Source organism: Bos taurus, chromosome 3, assembly GCF_002263795.3.
Source record: "Bos taurus isolate L1 Dominette 01449 registration number 42190680 breed Hereford chromosome 3, ARS-UCD2.0, whole genome shotgun sequence".
In the NCBI taxonomy this organism is placed as follows: Eukaryota; Metazoa; Chordata; class Mammalia; order Artiodactyla; family Bovidae; genus Bos; species Bos taurus.
The window spans coordinates 109,815,244-109,833,606 of NC_037330.1; the positions used below are offsets into that span (position 1 = coordinate 109,815,244).

At 35.6% G+C, this 18,363-nt stretch overlaps 1 protein-coding gene across 6 annotated transcripts in view; it reads right to left on the reverse strand.

Annotated features, from left to right (window-relative positions):
• Positions 1-18,363, reverse strand: part of AGO3 (argonaute RISC catalytic component 3) — a 131,120-nt gene that overhangs the window by 73,347 nt on the left and 39,410 nt on the right. For 5 of the 6 annotated variants that reach the window (XM_024985218.2, XM_059881975.1, XM_059881979.1 and 2 more), the window contains exons 3-5: positions 13,509-13,629; positions 8,534-8,742; positions 7,458-7,594 (exon numbers count right to left, since the gene is read on the reverse strand). In XM_024985218.2, coding sequence (XP_024840986.1) covers positions 7,458-7,594; positions 8,534-8,742; positions 13,509-13,629 — 467 coding nt within the window. The remainder of the gene's footprint in view (positions 1-7,457; positions 7,595-8,533; positions 8,743-13,508; positions 13,630-18,363) is intronic. The other variant, XM_024985245.2, reaches the window with a different exon arrangement.

Below are 18,363 nucleotides of genomic sequence, written 5' to 3' on the forward strand. Positions count from 1 at the left end.
GTCCGACCTCCTTCTTCCACTCCAGTCTCTTCTAACAGGTGGTTTGAGAAAACTTATCTCATTCAAATACGAGTAACAAAAGTGGCAAGTATCCATACAAAAATACCATTTAAAAAATGTAAAAAAGCAGCACAACATCCTGGACAAAGAAAACTCAACAGAATATACCGCTGCAAAACAGATAAAACTATAACACTACTTTTCAATATGAATCCAAAATTTCTTAATGCAGCTATGAAGAAAGATATCAGAGCAGAAATTTAAGAACTCAGGGAAAGACAAACAGCTAAGAGGAGAAAATGAAATAAGCACTGCAGAACTCATGAAAGAAATGGACGAAAAACACTTTTTAAATTAAAAAAATGAAGACAAAACTACAATGAGCAAATGGTAAAAATTATACCATAAAAGAAACAGTAAAGAACAAGCAGGACAGAATTTTTTAAAAAGAAAATAAAATGACAGATTAAAAAAAAAAGATAAAAGAGTTAAACCTACATCCTCAAAGGGGATCCCATGCTTTAAATAAAACTGACTCTAAATAGTCAACATTGAGGGAAAAAATCTAGCAAAATAATTGTAAAAATATTTTCAGCAACCAGACAAAAAAAGAAGGTACTTATGAGGGACAAGAAAACCAGATGACATCCTAATTCTCTATTGAAAATTCAATGTCAGAAGACAGTGGGAAAGTATGTATAAGAAACTCAAGAAAGTATGATTCAGATAAGCCATAATGGAAAAGAATATTAAAAAAAAAAGAATGTATATACGTCTATAGCTGAGTAATTATGCTGTGCAGTAGAGACTGGCACAATTTATCAACTATACTGCAATAAAAAAATAGAATTAAAAAAAAAAGTGTGATTCAATTATTTTATGTCTAACCAAGCAGTCCCCTTTAGGAATAAGGCTATAGACAAATGGTTTTCAATATGCAAAAAACTCAGTTCTTACTCATATGAGCCCTTTCTGAAGTAACTCGAGGACAAACTGCTACCAAGAGATGACAGGAAAAATTTCAGCAAAAGGACTTGCAGTTAGCACCAATACATATAACTGTAGATTTAAGATGAAAACAAATGGACATACAGGTGACAGAATGGAGTGTAACTGTTACATGCTCAAAACCCATGGGAATAACAGTATCTACAAACACATGAAAAACAGAACAATCATAAAAAGTAGAATAAACTTACTGATGGCACACTTTACAGCAACAGAGTCAAAGATGAGAGTCAAGTAGTAAAAATTTAAGTAAAATCATAACGAACAATAAAATAATGCTATATTGGCTAAAACTAGTTAATAAAGCAGAGGAGGGGAAGGAAGAGAATAAAGTTAATATAAAAGTTACTTATTAAGGAAAGCAAAAGATACTGCTTTAAAGAGGGAGAAAGATGAGTACTAAATGAAAGTATGAAGGTAACCACTGATGGGGTTCCTAATAACAGAATTAGCATTTAAAAAGCACAGAAAACAGACCACATGGATTGTAATCTTCTGTTAGATAATGTAGACTTTTTGCCAAAAAGTACAAAAAAAAGTCACTTTATCATTGTAAAGGTATAAATTACAACAAAGAATAAAGATAGGTATACATACGCTCCTAATACTATGGTAGCGACATTAAGAAAGTGGAAGTATAAAAAGAAATAGAAACACAATTCAGTTCAGTTCAGTTCAGTTGCTCAGTTGTGTCTGACTCTTTGCGACCCCATGAATCGCAGCACACCAGGCATCCCTGTCCATCACCATCTCCCGGAGTTCACCCAAACTCATGTCCATGGAGTCGGTGATGCTATCCAGCCATCTCATCCTCTGTCGTCCCCTTCTCCTCCTGCCCCCAATCCCTCCCAGCATCAGGGTCTTTTCCAATGAGTCAACTCTTCCCATGAGCTGGCCAAAGTACTGGAGTTTCAGCTTTAGCATCATTCCTCCCAAAGAAATCCCAGGGCTGATCTCCTTCAGAATGGACTGGTTGGATCTCCTTGCAGTCCAAGGGACTCTCAAGAGTCTTCTCCAACACCACAGTTCAAAAGCATCAATTCTTTGCCGCTCAGCTTTCTTCCCAGTCCAACTCTCACATCCATACATGACCACTGGAAAAACCATAGCCTTGACTAAACCATAGCTCTGTTGGCAAAGTAATGTCTCTGCTTTTCAATATGCTATCTAGGTTGGTCATAACTTTCCTTCCAAGGAGTAAGCATCTTTTAATTTCATGGCTGCAGTCACCATCTGCAGTGATTTGGGAGCCCAGAAAAATAAAGTCTGACACTGTTTCCACTGTTTCCCCGTCTATTTCCCATGAAGTGATGGGACCAGATGCCATGATCTTTGTTTTCTGAATGTTGAGCTTTAAGCCAACTTTTTCACTCTCCTCTTTCACTTTCATCAAGAGGCTTTTGAGTTCCTCTTCACTTTCTGCCATAAGGGTGGTGTCATCTGCATATCTGAGGTGATTGATATTTCTCCCGGCAATCTTGATTACAGCTTGTGCTTCTTCCAGCCCAGGGTTTCTCATGATGTACTCTGCATATAAGTTAAATAAGCAATATACAGCCTTGACGTACTCCTTTTCCTATGTGGAACCAGTCTGTTGTTCCATCAAACACAACAGGAAGTTTAAATTTATTTCTCCCATTCTGAGACAAGTAAACAGAAATAAACAAGGAAATAGATGATGTAAACAACATAATCAAAACTGAAGAGCTAAAGGATATTCATTTAACTCTATCCTAAAAAATGATTCTATCTTATTCTCAAAGAGCTACTGAACTTTCATTTCATAAATTCTGAGTATGTTAGGTTACTAAAAAAAAAAAAAAAAAACACCTCAATAAATTCTAAAAACAGAAATACAAACCACATTCTCTGATAAACAATACAATGAAACTAGAAATTTACAACACAATCTGAAAATAAAAAGATCTTCAATCTGAAAATTTAAAAAGTCTCTCAAACAACACTGGGTTTAATAGGGGAAATACAAATGAAATCTGTGGTGTTTTGAGAAAATAATATAATCCTGTGGGATGCTAGTTCCTTGATCAGGGACAGGACAAAACCCAGACCCTCAGCATGAAAGCATGGAGTTTTAACCACTGAACTGCTAGGGAATTTCCAAAATAATCATTTTAAATCCTCTTTTTAATGAGAAAAATGAAATTAACTGAGTTACGACTATAGTTCAAAAAGTTAGGAAAGGGACTTCCCTGGCAGTCCGGTGGTAAAGAATCCGCCTTCCAATGCAGGGGATGCTAGTTTGATCCCTGGTCTGAGAACTAAGATCCCACAGGCCAAGAGGCAAATAAGCCCACACATGGCAACCAGAGAGGCCCGCTGAGATGACGACTGAGCCAGTGCCCTCTAGAGCCCACATGCCACAACCAGAGAAAGCTGGCGGGCCACAAGAAGACCTAGTGTAGGAGAGAAAAAAAAGGAAAAACAACTAAATTAACTGAAGAAAAGTAGAGGAAAAAATTTATTAAGCTAAAAAAGAAATTAAGGAGTCAGAAGACAAAGCCAGAGAGCTAAGAAAAAATTTCAAAACCTCTTTGGTGGAGGCAGGTAGCAGAGTGAGGAGCAGAAAACAGGCTGATTAAAGTACTACCTCTCCTAATTAAGAGTAAAAAGGACAAAGCACAAAGATTAAAAAGAATCAATGGGGATAAACCATAGAAATAGATAAAATTAAAAAAAAGAAAGACTACTTAGTAAAGATATAGATAAAATATATAATTTTCTAATAAGATATAACAAAGCAAAACTGAATACAGAGAACCTAAACAGACTGATTTTCACAAAATAAATGAAAGCTTTAAAAGAACTATTCTCTGAACAAAATGAAACAAACCAGGCTACAAAATTTTACATGGGAATTTCATGAAATCTTAAAAGAGCTGATAATTTTAACACTATTTAAAAACTGTTGTACATTTTAGAGCACAGGCAACTTGCAAATTTTTTGTGAAACTAAACATTAATACCAAAACTTGAAAAAGACTGCATAAAAAAAGAGAAGATTGCAGATCAGATCAATCTTGCTTTTTTTTTGCAACTTGATTAAAAAGGTAAAGTGCTAAAAAACAGAATTCAGCACCACATTAAAAGAATCTAGAAACACAAATTTAGTTCAGTGTTTTTTAAAAAGAGGAGAAAACAGCATATAAATAATTCCTCAGATACTAAAAAGACATCTGACAAAAAACATACATTATTGATTGAAAGTACTCAATAAAATAGAAACCAACAGAGGCTTCTAAGCATATACATACATACATGCACGCATCAGACTTAATGCAGAAACACTGAAGCATTCCTTCTAAAGTAAGGAATACAAAGGGGATGCCCGCTATTGTCTAACAGTTAACTGTTCTAATTAGTCAATATAACCTGATAAAAAATATTAGAGGTGTAAAAATCTAAAGAGGTAAAACTATCACTATTGCAGATAAAATGATTATAATCTAGAAACTGCTAAGAAATAACTTGAAAAGTTAATGGAATTCAATAAGGCAGAGAGAAAAAAGTTACTATACAGAAATTAAAAGACTTCATGTATATAAACAATAACTAGTTGGAATATAAGTTCATTTAATAAGAAAAAAAGAGAAAAAGAAAATATCCAGGAATGATAATACGAAACAGCAAATTTTATGTGAAAGTGGTAGTCACTCAGTCATGTCCAACTCTTTGCGACCCTATGGACTATAGCCCGCCAGGCTCCTCTGTCTACAGAATTCTCCAGGCAAGAATACTGGAGTGGGTCACCATTCCATTCTTCAGGGAATCTTGCCAACCTACGGATTGAACCCAGGTCTCCTATATTGCAGGCAGGCTCTTTTCTGTCTGAGCCACTAGGGAAGGAAAACTTTAAAACACTCCAGAAGGAAAAAAAAGTAATCCTGAACAAATGGAAAGGCATAGCAGTTTCTTGGACAGAAAGATTCAGTGTTTAAGACTCAGTAACTTAATTTAAAAATATAATGGAGTCACAGTAAAAGTAATAGCTCATCCTCCCACACCCACTAGATCTGACAAGGTGTTTCTAAAGCTTATACAATGATATACAAAAGAATAGCCTAGAAATCTTGGAAGAGAAAAATGACATAAGCCCTAGTTGATATTAAAAGTTACAAAAGAAAGGATCAACTGAGACACACACCTGTCACCAAAAGAAAAATTTCTACAGGATAAAAACCAAAAATAATATCAAAGATCAAAAGACAAACAACAACCCAGGGATAACATCTGCAATTCATACCACAGAGGGCTAATTTCCTGATTTAGAAAGCTCTCTCAGTAAATAAGACCAATAATCCAACAGAAGAAAAGGAGCAAAGGACATAAAGAATTAATTTTTTAAAAAAGAAATAAGGTGACCCATACACATGAGAAAGGATGGCCAAATGCAAAATGGTACATAAGGAAACTATTTCTTCCAAATTTGATTGACAAGAATCTAGAGTTTGACACATCTAGTGGCAAAGGTACAGGGAAACAGGTAGCCTCATTTACTGATGCAAAATGTTTACGATCTCATTGGAGGGCAATCTAGCAATAACAATCAAAATTAAAAACATATCTGCCTTCGACCCATCAATCTCATCTCTTGGAATCTATCTTAAAAATACAAATATACGAATGATGTTCTGAAATGGAAAAAAAATAAAACATCCCTAGTATACACCTAAATGAAAATGAAATGCTGGTTGCTCAGTTGTGTCTGACTCTGCGATCCCATGGAATGTAGACCTCCAGGTTCCTCTGTCCATGGGATTTTCCAGGTAAGAATATTGGAGTGGGTTCCCATGCCCTTCTCCAGGGGATCTTCTTGATCCAGGGATCGAATTCTGATCTCCTGCATTGCAGGCAAATTCTTTACCATCTGAGTCACCAGGGAAGCAGTCAGTATACACCTAAAGATGACTTTAAAAAAATATCTTCTCAATACATCTTTACAATGGTAGATGCAGCTGAAAATGATGATGAGACTATGCACTGATCTGGAAAGATCCAGGGATCCTTGAAGGAATAGCTGATGCCAGGTACAGAGGAAGAAATACAGGGTGAATCTGGAACATTCTGCTGTGCCAAAAAGCAAGAAAGCTATCAAAGACAATGAATTACACACAAGACAATGCACTTTTCCATACAGGAATTCCATCTAATGCAAAAGGAATATCAGAATAAGAAAAAATTCTAATTGGTAATCCGCACTGAAATAAATGATTCAGGTGACAATGGTCAATGAATGGAATATCAGTAACTGAAAGAATGATTGGGAAATATACAATGGAGAGCTCTGGCATACTGATCTCTGAACATACTGATCAATGTTAGTTACCACTGAAGTTGGGTCTACTATATACTGGGTGCCTCCTAACACAATACATGATGGAGCACTTATGAATCAGAAGTGAATCAAGCTTCCAGGACCAACTTCCATTTCCAGGGAATGTAGGAGATAAAGGAACAAGGGAATGACACTACAAGAAAACAAAAGATAAATCCAGATTTTTGGATATTCTAGAGGAAAAGTGAAAGTTTCTGCAACAAGTCAATGACATAAAATAGGAAAAAACAAAACAAAAGGAAAGGAAATGGGACTACTACATTTTTAAAAGGCAAAGTAGCCAAATGTGATGCGTGCATTTTGCTTGAATCCTGATTTGAACCAACTAACTACAGAAAGATACCTTTGAGACTATCAGGGAAATCTGATTATGGACAGGGAATTAGAAGCTACCAAAAAATGATCAAATTTTCTTAGATACGATGGTGGCACTGTGACTGTGTAGGAAAACACCCGTATTTTCAGAGGTGCATACTGTAGTAGGGACAAAAAAACATGCTGTTTGGGATTTGATTTAAAATTACTACAGTAGAGGAAGAAATGTATATAGTTTAAGCAAAGGTAGAAAAATCTGGGCAATGTGAATAATGGATACACAGATAGCAGTTTATCATACTATTCTCTCTACTTATATGCACTTAAAAATATTCTTAAAAAAAAAAAAAAAAAACCTAAAAATGAGAATGCAACTAATACAACATTAAACATCAGTGGCAGGCATAACCTACAGGTCACCAAGACCAGCAGTCTTCTTCTCTTCCTTTAAAATATGTATTTCACAATGAAATACTGGCTTATCTAGTTAAGGACAAAAATGAGTTATAATAAATAGCTCAGGTGATCATGTCACGGCTTTTATATTTGTTTACTTCAAGTTTAACAGCATTCCAGGAGAAATTCTGTATAAATGTTTTCTAAATGAAATGTAATAAGAAATAAAGGTTTTTCTTAATATATGTTTGTCTTAATACATGTCCAAATATTAATTCAAGACACCAGTACATATAATTATATATAAAATGTATACACACACACACACACAGAGGCCATACAGAAATCAACTACCCAACACAGAATATGGTTTAAATTCCCTTACCATCAATATTAAGCATCATTTTCCACATGGCAGGCCGAACAGACTGATGAAATCCAAACCAAACTTCCCTGCCCCCTCCCAGAGGGTGGTCGTATCCTTCTGGAGCTGAGAAAAAGGAACGCCCCACAGGTGTATATCTACAAGAATTAAAACGGTATATTTAATATTTTCCTTCCTATTTAATATTTAAATCTGAAGAACAGGTGAGTCTAGAGTACATAATCTTATCATAGTAAAATGCCAATCATTATGAATATATGAAACTAAACATTCTCCAAATTTGTGAAAGCAAAAAGCAGCTATTCAAAATGAAAAAAATCTCTCACTGAAATTCTCTATACTTAAAACTAACATTAGTTTGAGCAAGGCTTAATTTTATTTAAAAAGTTTTAAAAAATAGTTTGAACCTTAAAAAATGCTACAGAATAAACAATCACTGACCAAAAAGCCACTTCGATAAATGTGTTTGTAAAAGAGTATTTTTCTTCTTTGCTGCACTGTGCAGCATGTGGGATCTTATTTCCCTGACCAGGGACTGAACCCACGTCCCCTGAATTGAAAGCGCAGAGTCTTAACCACTGACTGGATTGCCAGGAAGTCTCAAGAAAATATTTTTCTTTAAAAAGACACACTGATCCTTTACATATACACATAGATACACATATACATGTGTGAGATGCTAATACCATTAAAACAGTAATAATTTCAACATAATTTGATACTGTTATAAAAATAATGAAATCACCTTTAAGAAAGGTGATTTAACTAAAATACTAAAACTGAAAATGTATCAGTTACTCAAGATGGATAGCTCCTAAGAAAAAGGGTTAGACATTTTTTTCTGAAAAATATCCAACAGAATAGCTAAGCTAATGATGTACACTTACTTTCATAAGTCAGAAAAGTTTATGTAACTTACTTCTGTCATTGAATTGGTATGGATGCTATTCCTCAACTGAGATAATCAAAATATACAACATCTGAAGGTTAGCCAAGGAAAGACTGCAAGACCTATTCTTGGGAAGGTCTTTCCTACTTAAAATCTAAAGAGGAAAAAAAAAAGCCAGAAGACCCACTTCATGGAGGGCAGATGTCGTAGCACCACGTCAACGGCATGGACAGGGTTAGTGCTGATTGGCTTGTCTAATTCCAGTGGTTCGGGCAAGGTCCGTCCTGTCAGTACTTCATGGAGTAGGTGCCAACTCACCCGAGAGACAAATTTGATTGACACTTTGAAAGGTCGATCTTTTCCACCTTCTCCAGGTAAAGTAACATCTAAATCCACCTGTTGATGGGAAAAGAGTCAACTGGTAAAAGTTTAAAAAGATAAATATAATTATTTTTAAGCTTAATGTATAAAAATATTTAAGAGAAGAGAAGGCAAATACAAAAAAATTACCAATCTCAATGTCAAATCAATAGACTAAAATGTCAGTAAGTCATTTATGCTAGCACTCTTTGTCACTGAAAAACATGGAAATGACTTAAATGCCCATTTAGGCACTATAAAAAAAGGATGAGGAAGACCTGTTGGAACTGCTATGGAATAATTTCTAAGCAATATTGTTAAAAAAGCAAGTACAGAAGATTATAAATAGTATGCCATCTTTTGCATGAGAAAGGGGTAAATGGAAAAACATTCATGTATCTGCTTATTTTTGTAAAAAGAAACAGCAAGCATGAATCAGAAATAAGAAAAAGCAGCTAACTTTCAAAGGATAGGAAGGAAAAGATTGGAAGAAATAAGTGAGGGATTAACAATTCTGAGCATATTTTCCAGTGTAGTTTTGATTTTCGTAAGCATGTGAAATTAAGTTCTACAACAACAACAAGAAAACAAATAAGGATGGAGGGGAAAAGCTAAAATTGAATAGATACAAAATCAAATGAAACCAAATGCAATTCAAACAAATAACAGCCAGATTGAAAGAATATTAAAAAAAAAAAAGCACTAATGCAAAACTTCTGAACATAATAACATATGCTGACTACATTTTCAGTTAGAGGTGTGGGAGAGGGGTGAGTGGGAAAGAACTGCATACAAAATAAAACCTTAAATTCCTACTATCAGATTTGTTTTCTATAGTGACATCAGGTAGTAATTCAGAAACTATTTTATATGTACTGTATGACTGAATAAACACGTAAAAGTGGTGATATTTTGTGGAGTCAGGGGTTTAAAGGAAAAGCAAGTTATAAATATGCTACATAGGGAGTGAAGGAAGAATCCAGTGGGGATAGACTAGAACTAGTAGAATCAGTTTGAACTCAGCAATGAGCACATCCAATAACCAGATTTTGGTTTCTAAATTGTATTCCTCAACTAAAAGAAACCAGTGTACCTCTGAGATATGGCTAGTTGCAGGACTATCAGAGGGAAAACATTAGATGAACCTGGAATATCTTGGGTCCAAAAGTAAGGAAGTACTCAAGAAAAAAAAGATGTATCATGACAAAAGCACACAAATTTAAAGGGGCTCCTGCAGGCCAAATCTGGGACAATTTGGGCAAATAAATAAGGATAAATAAATAGAAGAGAAGAAAATGTGCTCCTTTACAGTAGAATACCAATTATTAATGTAGAAGGAATGACAGAATTACAAAAATAACCATTGTTATATAATAACAATCCTTCCAAGCAAGAATCGTCAGTTAATAAAAGTCTAATGAGAATCAGGATTCTTAAAAGTATCTCCCTTATTAAGTATCTTTGTAAGTTTAAAGACAATTAAAAGAAACAAGCTTTGAGCACTTTAAGCACTTTCTATACGTGCTTAAAAGTATCTCCCTTTCTTAAAACTTTGGTGCAAAGAATAAAATCAACAGTGAAAAAACAACTTATGGAATATGAGAAAATATTTTAAAACATATATCCCATAGGAATACATAAAGAATTCCTAAGACTCAACAACGACAAAACCAAATAAAATTTAAAAATGGGCAAAGGAGTTGAATACACATTTCTCCAAAGAAGATATAGAAAAGGCCCATAAGCATAGGAAAAGGTGTTCTTCATTAGTCATTAGGTAAATTCAAATCAAAACCATGAGATATTACCTCACACCCATTACAATGACAACTATCAAAAACTGATAAACCCACAAATGTTGGCAAAGGGGTGAAGTATTTGGAACCCTTGTACACTGTTGATGGAAACGTAAAATGGTATAGTTTCTAAGACATTACGCTAAGTAAAAAAAGCCAGAGACAAAGGATAAATACTGTATGGCTCCACTTATATGAGGTCCCTAGAGTAAACTCACATTCAAATGGGGAAGCAAACCAAATGTCCATCAACAGATGAATGGATAAGTAAAATGTGGTATATACATACAATGGAATACTATTCAGCCTTAAAAAGGAGGAAATTCTGACACATGACAACATGGATGAACCGTGAGAATATTACGCTAAGTGAAATAAACCAATCACAAAACACAAAATACTGTATGAATCCACTTAAATGAGGTACTGAGAGAGGTCAAATTTATAAAGCCAGTAAGTAGAATGATGGTTGCCAGGGACTGAGGGAGGAAAAATGGATAGTTAAGGGTTTCATGGGTACAGAGTTTCAGTTTTATAAGATGGAGATTTATGGTGGCAATGGTTGTGAATGTACTTTGCCATTGAACCATATCTTAAAAATAGCTCAGATGATAATGTTATGTATGTGTGCATGTGTGCTAAGTTGCTTCAGTTGTGTCCAACTCTGCGATCCCTTGGACTGTTGCCCACCAGATTCCTCTCTCCATGGGATTCTCCAGGCAAGAATATTGGAGTGGGTTGCCATGCCCTCCTCCAGGGGATCTTCCGACCCAGGGATCAAATCCACATCTCCTGCAGCTCCTGCATTGCGGGTAGATTCTTTACCACTGAGCCATGAGGGAAGCCCAATGTTATATATGTTCAATGTTCAGTCGCTCAGTCATGTCCGACTCTTTGTGACCCCGTGGATCGGAGCATGCCAGGCCTCCTTGTCCACTGCTGACTCCCGGAGCTTACCCAAACTCATGTGCATCGAGTCAGTGATGTCATCCAGCCATGTCATCCTCTGTCGTTCCCTTCTCCTCCTGCCCCCAATCCCTCCCAGCATCAGGGTCTTTTCCAATGAGTCAACTCTTCACATCAGGTGGCCAAAGTAATGGAGTTTCAGCTTCAGCATCAGTCCTTCCAATGAACACCTAGGACTGATCTCCTTTAGGATGGACTGGTTGGATCTCCTTGCAGTCCAAGGGACTCGCAAGACTCTTCTCCAACACCACAGTTCAAAAGCATCAATTCTTCGGCACTCAGCTTGCTTCACAGTCCAACTCTCACATCCATACATGACCACTGGAAAAACCATAGCCTTGACTACACCATAGCTCTGTTGGCAAAGTAATGCCTCTGCTTTTCAATATGCTATCTAGGTTGGTCATAACTTTCCTTCCAAGGAGTAAGCGTCTTTTAATTTCATGGCTGCAATCACCATCTGCAGTGATTTGGGAGCCCAGAAAAATAAAGTCTGACACTGTTTCCACTGTTTCCCCATCTATTTCCCATGAAGTGATGGGACCAGATGCCATGATCTTCGTTTTCTGAATGTTGAGCTTTAAGCCAACTTTTTCACTCTCCTCTTTCACTTTCATCAAGAGGCTTTTTAGTTCCTCTTCACTTTCTGCCGTAAGAGTGGTGTCATCTGCATATCTGAGGTTATTGATATTTCTCCTGGCCATCTTGATTCCAGCTTGTGCTTCTTCCAGCTCAGTGTTTTTCATGATGTCCTCTGCATATAAGTTAAGTAAGCAGGGTGACAATATACAGCCTTGACGTACTCCTTTTCCTATTTGGAACCAGTCTGTTGTTCTATGTCCAGTTCTAACTGTTGCTTCCTGACCTGCATGTAGGTTTCTCAAGAGGCAGGTCAGGTGGTTGCCATTTCTTTCCCCTCTCTTGAAAAATTTTCCACAGTTTATTGTGATCCACACAGTCAAAGGCTTTGGCATAGTCAATAAAGCAGAAATAGATGTTTTTCTGGAACTCTTGCTTTTTCAATGATCCAGTGGATGCTGGCAATTTGATCTCTGGTTCCTTTGCCTTTTCTAAAACCAGCTTGAACATATACTTTACCACAATTATAATTAAAAAAACAAAACAAAACTCTATTCCCCACATAAGAAAGAAGAATAACTTGAAAGGAGAAACCTGGCAGATACCATCTTTACCAAGTGATCAAAGTTAACCTCACCATTAGTGAAACAAGTACGTATTATGTGCCTTCTGATATGATACACTATAAGGAAAGAACATGTATGCAATTTTCCTGCCCAAAAACCCCAATCAGAATCTAATCAAGAAGCTCCAGAAAAACACAGAGGGACATCCTACAAAATAACTTGGCTGTAATCTTCAACCATGCTAATGTCATAAAAGAAACAAAGAAGTCTGGGAAATTTTCCAGGACAAAGAAGACATGACATCTAAATACATTCAGGTATGGCAGAAACCAACACAACATTGTAATTATCCTTCAATTAAAAATAAATAAGAAAAAAATAAATACATTCAGGAACTTGGATTGGATTCTGTACTAAAGGGAAAAAAATGCTACAGGACATCACTGGGACAATGGCAAAACTGGACTAAGGGCAGAGCAGACAAAAATTACCAACATAAAATTTAGGCAAGTTGGTGACTGGACTGTGGTTTTTATCCTTGTTCTTAGGAAAAACACACTACAGGGTGTAACGTATGAAACCTACCCCTGAATGGTTCAAGAAGAAATAAGTATGTATATGTATCTTTATATATAGCCGTCTCTATAGACACAAAGAGAGCAAAAGAAAAAAGAGAACGATAAAACAAATGGCAAACTTTAAGAATGCTAATGAATCTGGGTATACATGAGTTCTCTGCATGAATCTTACAAGTTTAAGTTTGAAATTATTTAAAAATAACATGTTAAAACTGATAAATGATACATATAGACCATAATAAAATGGTCATAAAAGCATTTAAAAGACACTGCAAATGTATAGTTTTCTGATAAAGGAATGTATCTTAGCATCTTACCCCTGTAGTTGCCACAGGAAGTGGATTGGCTGTGTAAAGGCTTCTTTTTCCATCATAAACTGGTCTACGGTCCCCAAATATAGTCACTTTAAAATGCTGAACCATTGAGTCAACCACCTCCCTAAAAAAGGGAAAAAATGCATTCATATAATCCTCTGCATGATGAAATACAAAAATCTTAACTAAAGTAGTTTCTTACACTATTTAAAGCTGTCACAAAATTCTAAAAGATCATTATACATGACAAAGATTTTCCCTTCTGGATTATAGTTTAGGATACCAGGAAGACTGATTCCTGGGAATGATTCCAGTGAATCACTTAATTATTCTGGGACACAGTTGACCTGCAAAATATTATCCTTATAGATGATCTAAAATCCCTTTCACCATCTAAGCACTAACTGACACATTTATCAAAGAATATGGTGCTCTTTCCTTTGCGCTCAAATAGCACCTAGTGCATGTCTCTCTTAGAACACTTACTTCACTGTAGTAGTAGTATCATAGACTTCACTTCTACTAGACTGTGAGATTTTAAGAGCAAGAAACACACCCATACTCTGTACGCCTCCATCCCATTCCAATGGTATCTGGCCAATAAAAATGTTTTGAAACCTCTATTTTTTACCCAGCAAATATTTTTATCCTATATACTTACATGGAAAGATATTTTAAAAGTTTCTTTTTTAGACATTTAAAAAAATTGCAGATTATAGAGAGAATAACACCAAATATCCACAAATCAATATTTATTTTTACACACACCTAATTTGTAAAGGCAGCAGAAAAATATCTAGAAGGGTATGTACCACACAGATACAATGGTTAGTAACCTCTGGAGAAAGAAGTGAAGAATGATTTTTTATTTTGTTTATATAATCTAAATATATTACAGTGACAGTATACTCACATAGTACTAAATATAATTTATAGTACATTTAAAAGAATGAGAAAAAAATTTCAATTCTAGCCCAGTCAAGTAGAAGAGAAAGGAGAAAGAAGCATTTTCTGGAACAAAACTACGTTGATTTGACACCCAGAGAAACTTTCCAAATGCTCAGTTTCTATTTCCCTCAACTTTCAATTTTATTTTGCAAGTATTTCTTGCACCACTCTTTTACTTTCTATTCCAATTACCGCCAACCTAAAACCTCATGTCCTACTACCTGGATTATTTTAACTTTTAGGCCTCTAATTTTTTCTTCTCCAGCCCAACTTTTATACCACTGCCACATGAGTCTCCAAACCTCACTTTTACTCTCCAGATACAAAAGGTTAGGTTAATCATGCTCCTCGGTTCATTGCTACATTATCATCATTCATCCGTTAAGACCCCTAACTTGTCCTTCCATATCCACTTCCCTATTCCCGTTCTTCTCAATAAATTATTTTCTCTAATATGTTTGATGAACATCCTTCTGTTTGTATACATTCCAACGTTACCCTCTGCCTAAGGTTTTTAAAATTTATTTAAATTGCTGTGGGACACTTAGTTCATTGTTTCTGATTGATGCTCTTGAGGGTTCCTTGGACTGCAAGGAGATCTAACCAGTCCATCCTAAAGGAAATCAGTCCTGAATATTCATTAGAAGGACTGATGCTGAAGCTGAAACTCCAATACTTTGGCCACCTGATGCAAAAAACTGACTCATTTGAAAAGACCCTGATGCTGGGAAAGATTGAAGGCAGGCGGAGAAGGGGACAAGAGAGGATGAGATGGTTGGATGGCATCACCGACTCGATGGACATGAGCTTGAGTAAGGTCCGAGAGTTGGTGATGGACAGGGAAGCCTGGCATGCTGCAGTCCAAGGGGGTCACAAAGTCGGACACGACTGAGCGACTGAACTGAACTCTACATGTTGTCTATCTGGTCTCCCAGCAATACAGACTCAGTATCTAACAGTCAGCCACCAAGACAATGCTGCAAGGCATTGTCTCCTTCTATGTCCCTTTATGAACTTGTGAGAATAATCTCTGGCTATATATACTGAGAACTGGTAGGTCCAAGTGAATTTTATCAACTAAATGATAAAGAACTGCCAAACTGCTCTTCAGAATGCCTGCACTAAACCATCCCCCTGGAGGGTCCTATTTCCCTACTTCTGTGAACTCCCTGTTTATTTCCTCTGCTCATTTTCTATTGGGGTGCCAGTCTTCTCATTGAACCAAAGGAGTTTCTTTGTTATTCTAATATTATTTCATTAACAGGTTTAGTTGTTGCAAATATCTTCCCCCAAATGTTATCTGTCTGTTAACAATGTCCATATATTTACTGAACTGACAACGTTAATGCTGTATCATCAAATGAATCATGGTTTCATTTTTTAAGGTTTTAAGAAATACTTCGCTAATATTAAGTCACAAAGATGCATTATGCTTTATTAATTTTATTTATCTTATGTCGGTCACTAATCCATCTTAGGTTCTTCTTTATAAATAGTATTATGTAAGAACTCAATTTTATTTTTCTCCATACAGTGAATCAATTTTCCCACACTGTCTACTCAAACAGTCTATACTTAACTGATCAATTTATAAGAACAGTTTATCTTAAGTTCTGAACTGAGTTTTCTATGTTGTCCCAGTGGTCTACTTGGATGTTCCTGGACCAGTATCCTACGATTCCATGATTACTGGGGTGTTTTATTAAATTATAATGTGGGGCAGGGCAAGTTCCTTTTCTTTCTCTAAGTTAACTTGGATATTCATGGAAACATTTATCAAAATAAATCTGTAACGTTCTCCCCCACATCCAAACTATTAATACAATAAGCAAAAGAAACATATCTAGTGCCCTACATATAATAAGTAATCAAAAAATATCTGTTGGTTAAGAAACTCTCAAATGATAAAAAACACAAGAAAGGCTAGTATGCCAAAAACAAATTAGTAATGTTAAAAGCTACTGATAAATTGCAACAATAAACTAAATAAATGAAGATGAAATATAATAATGGTAACTGTAAGTCGAAACACTTATGTTTGAAAAGTTCAATAGCAATAAAAATAAATGAAAGGATCTGAACTTATCCACTTATCCACTGCTTTCACGCAAAAGGGCTTTGTGCTCTGCTCAGTCACTCTTTTGCGACTTTGTGTCCAACTTTTTGCGACTCCATGGACTGTAGCCCGCCAGGCTCCTCTGTCCATGGGATTCTCCAGGCAAGAATACTGGAGTTTGTTGCCCTGCCCTCCTCCAGGGGGTCTTTTCAATCCAGGGATAGAACCCAGGTCTCCTGTACTGCATGCAGATTTTACCATCTGAGCCACCAGGGAAGCTTTAGATGACTATAAATCCAAAATGAACTAATACTGAGATGTAGTTTCTTCAAAATTAAAGAACTCAAGTTGCATGTATTTAAATAGCCAGTATAAGGCAGGTAACCTTCCCACCATCTACTACACAGGTCATTTCAAATTCTGGAGTACTCTGTTCAATTTGAAAAAAACTTAAGACCCTAACAGATGAAACACAACCAGAAGAAGATAATTCTGACCGAACCTCACATAATATAAATAAAAATAAATCAAAGTAAAGACTCTTAGTCTGGAAATAGGAAGGAGTCAAAGGAAATTAGAGAAGTCTTCAGTTATTTTGACAGACTGTCTGTCATGTGAAAACCTGAGTATCTTCCTTGTATGGGAGGACAGAAATCAGACAAATAGTTGGAAAATATAACGAGCAGTATTTTGGAACAAAAATTTCCAACATTTTCTAACCACCAGAGTTATTCACAAGTGGTTTACACTATCTCATAAAGTACCTGAGTTCATCCTTGCTAGAACTGTTCAAGGAGCAGTTATGTAAGGGAAGATACCAACTAGAAGATCGAAATGAATAATATCTACAATGCCCTCTAACAGTAAAATTTAATTAAGAGTATCAAATATGAAATTGCAGATTTTATCATAGTATAAGATACAGAGACTCCTTTATGAGTAATTACACCAAAAATTGATTTGAACTCAAGACTTCAGTCTTTACAGAATGGTATTAGAATTATAGACACATTGAACAATTTTAACTTTAACCTCTCACTAATACAATATAATTAAATGATATATTTGACTTTTAAAGGAATTTTATTATTCAAGTTAACAAACTGACAGATCCAGGGACTGCAACTTTTTGCTTTTTATCTCAAATGATACAGTGGCTAAGGGTAGTTTATCAGAATGTCCATCAGGAAGGGATGTAAAACTAGAGGAAAAGCTCTCCAAAATACTAATTTATCTAGTCATCTAGTCAGCTAGAGCAGCAAAAGTACTCACTGAATTATGAATAAAGCCTGAACTGAGAAATGGCCAATTTGAAAAATCTTTATAATATGTGGTAACATAACTACTGGAGAAAAAATAAGCAGACAAGAGGTTTTAGTCTCATTCTGCCACTAAATTGTTAGGATATTCACTAGGCCTCTCTAAATTTAGTCCCTTTATCAATAAAACTGAGGTTAATAGTCTTGGACTGTTACAAGGATAATGTGGGATATCAGTGAAAGTACCTTGGGTGAAAAAAGTAAATATGAATGGTACTATTTTTATATAAAAATTTAAGCATAATTATCTCAAAAACATGCTTCAAGAATTATACTGATATACCGAACTCTTCCAAACAACTAACAGATACATTATAATGTACCAGCATCAAATACTGTAAATAATACAAAGAATGAATGCTGGTAATTAACAGAAACTGTGAATGGAATTTTCTCCACAGTATAGTTGGGGAGCATTAGCCTTTTATTATAACAATGGGGGGGGGGTGTCTCTCGTTCACATGTAGAAATTTCAGAACAATATTTTAAGTGTGTATTGTTAAGCCAGCTTCTTAGCTTACAATAAAAAGTAAAG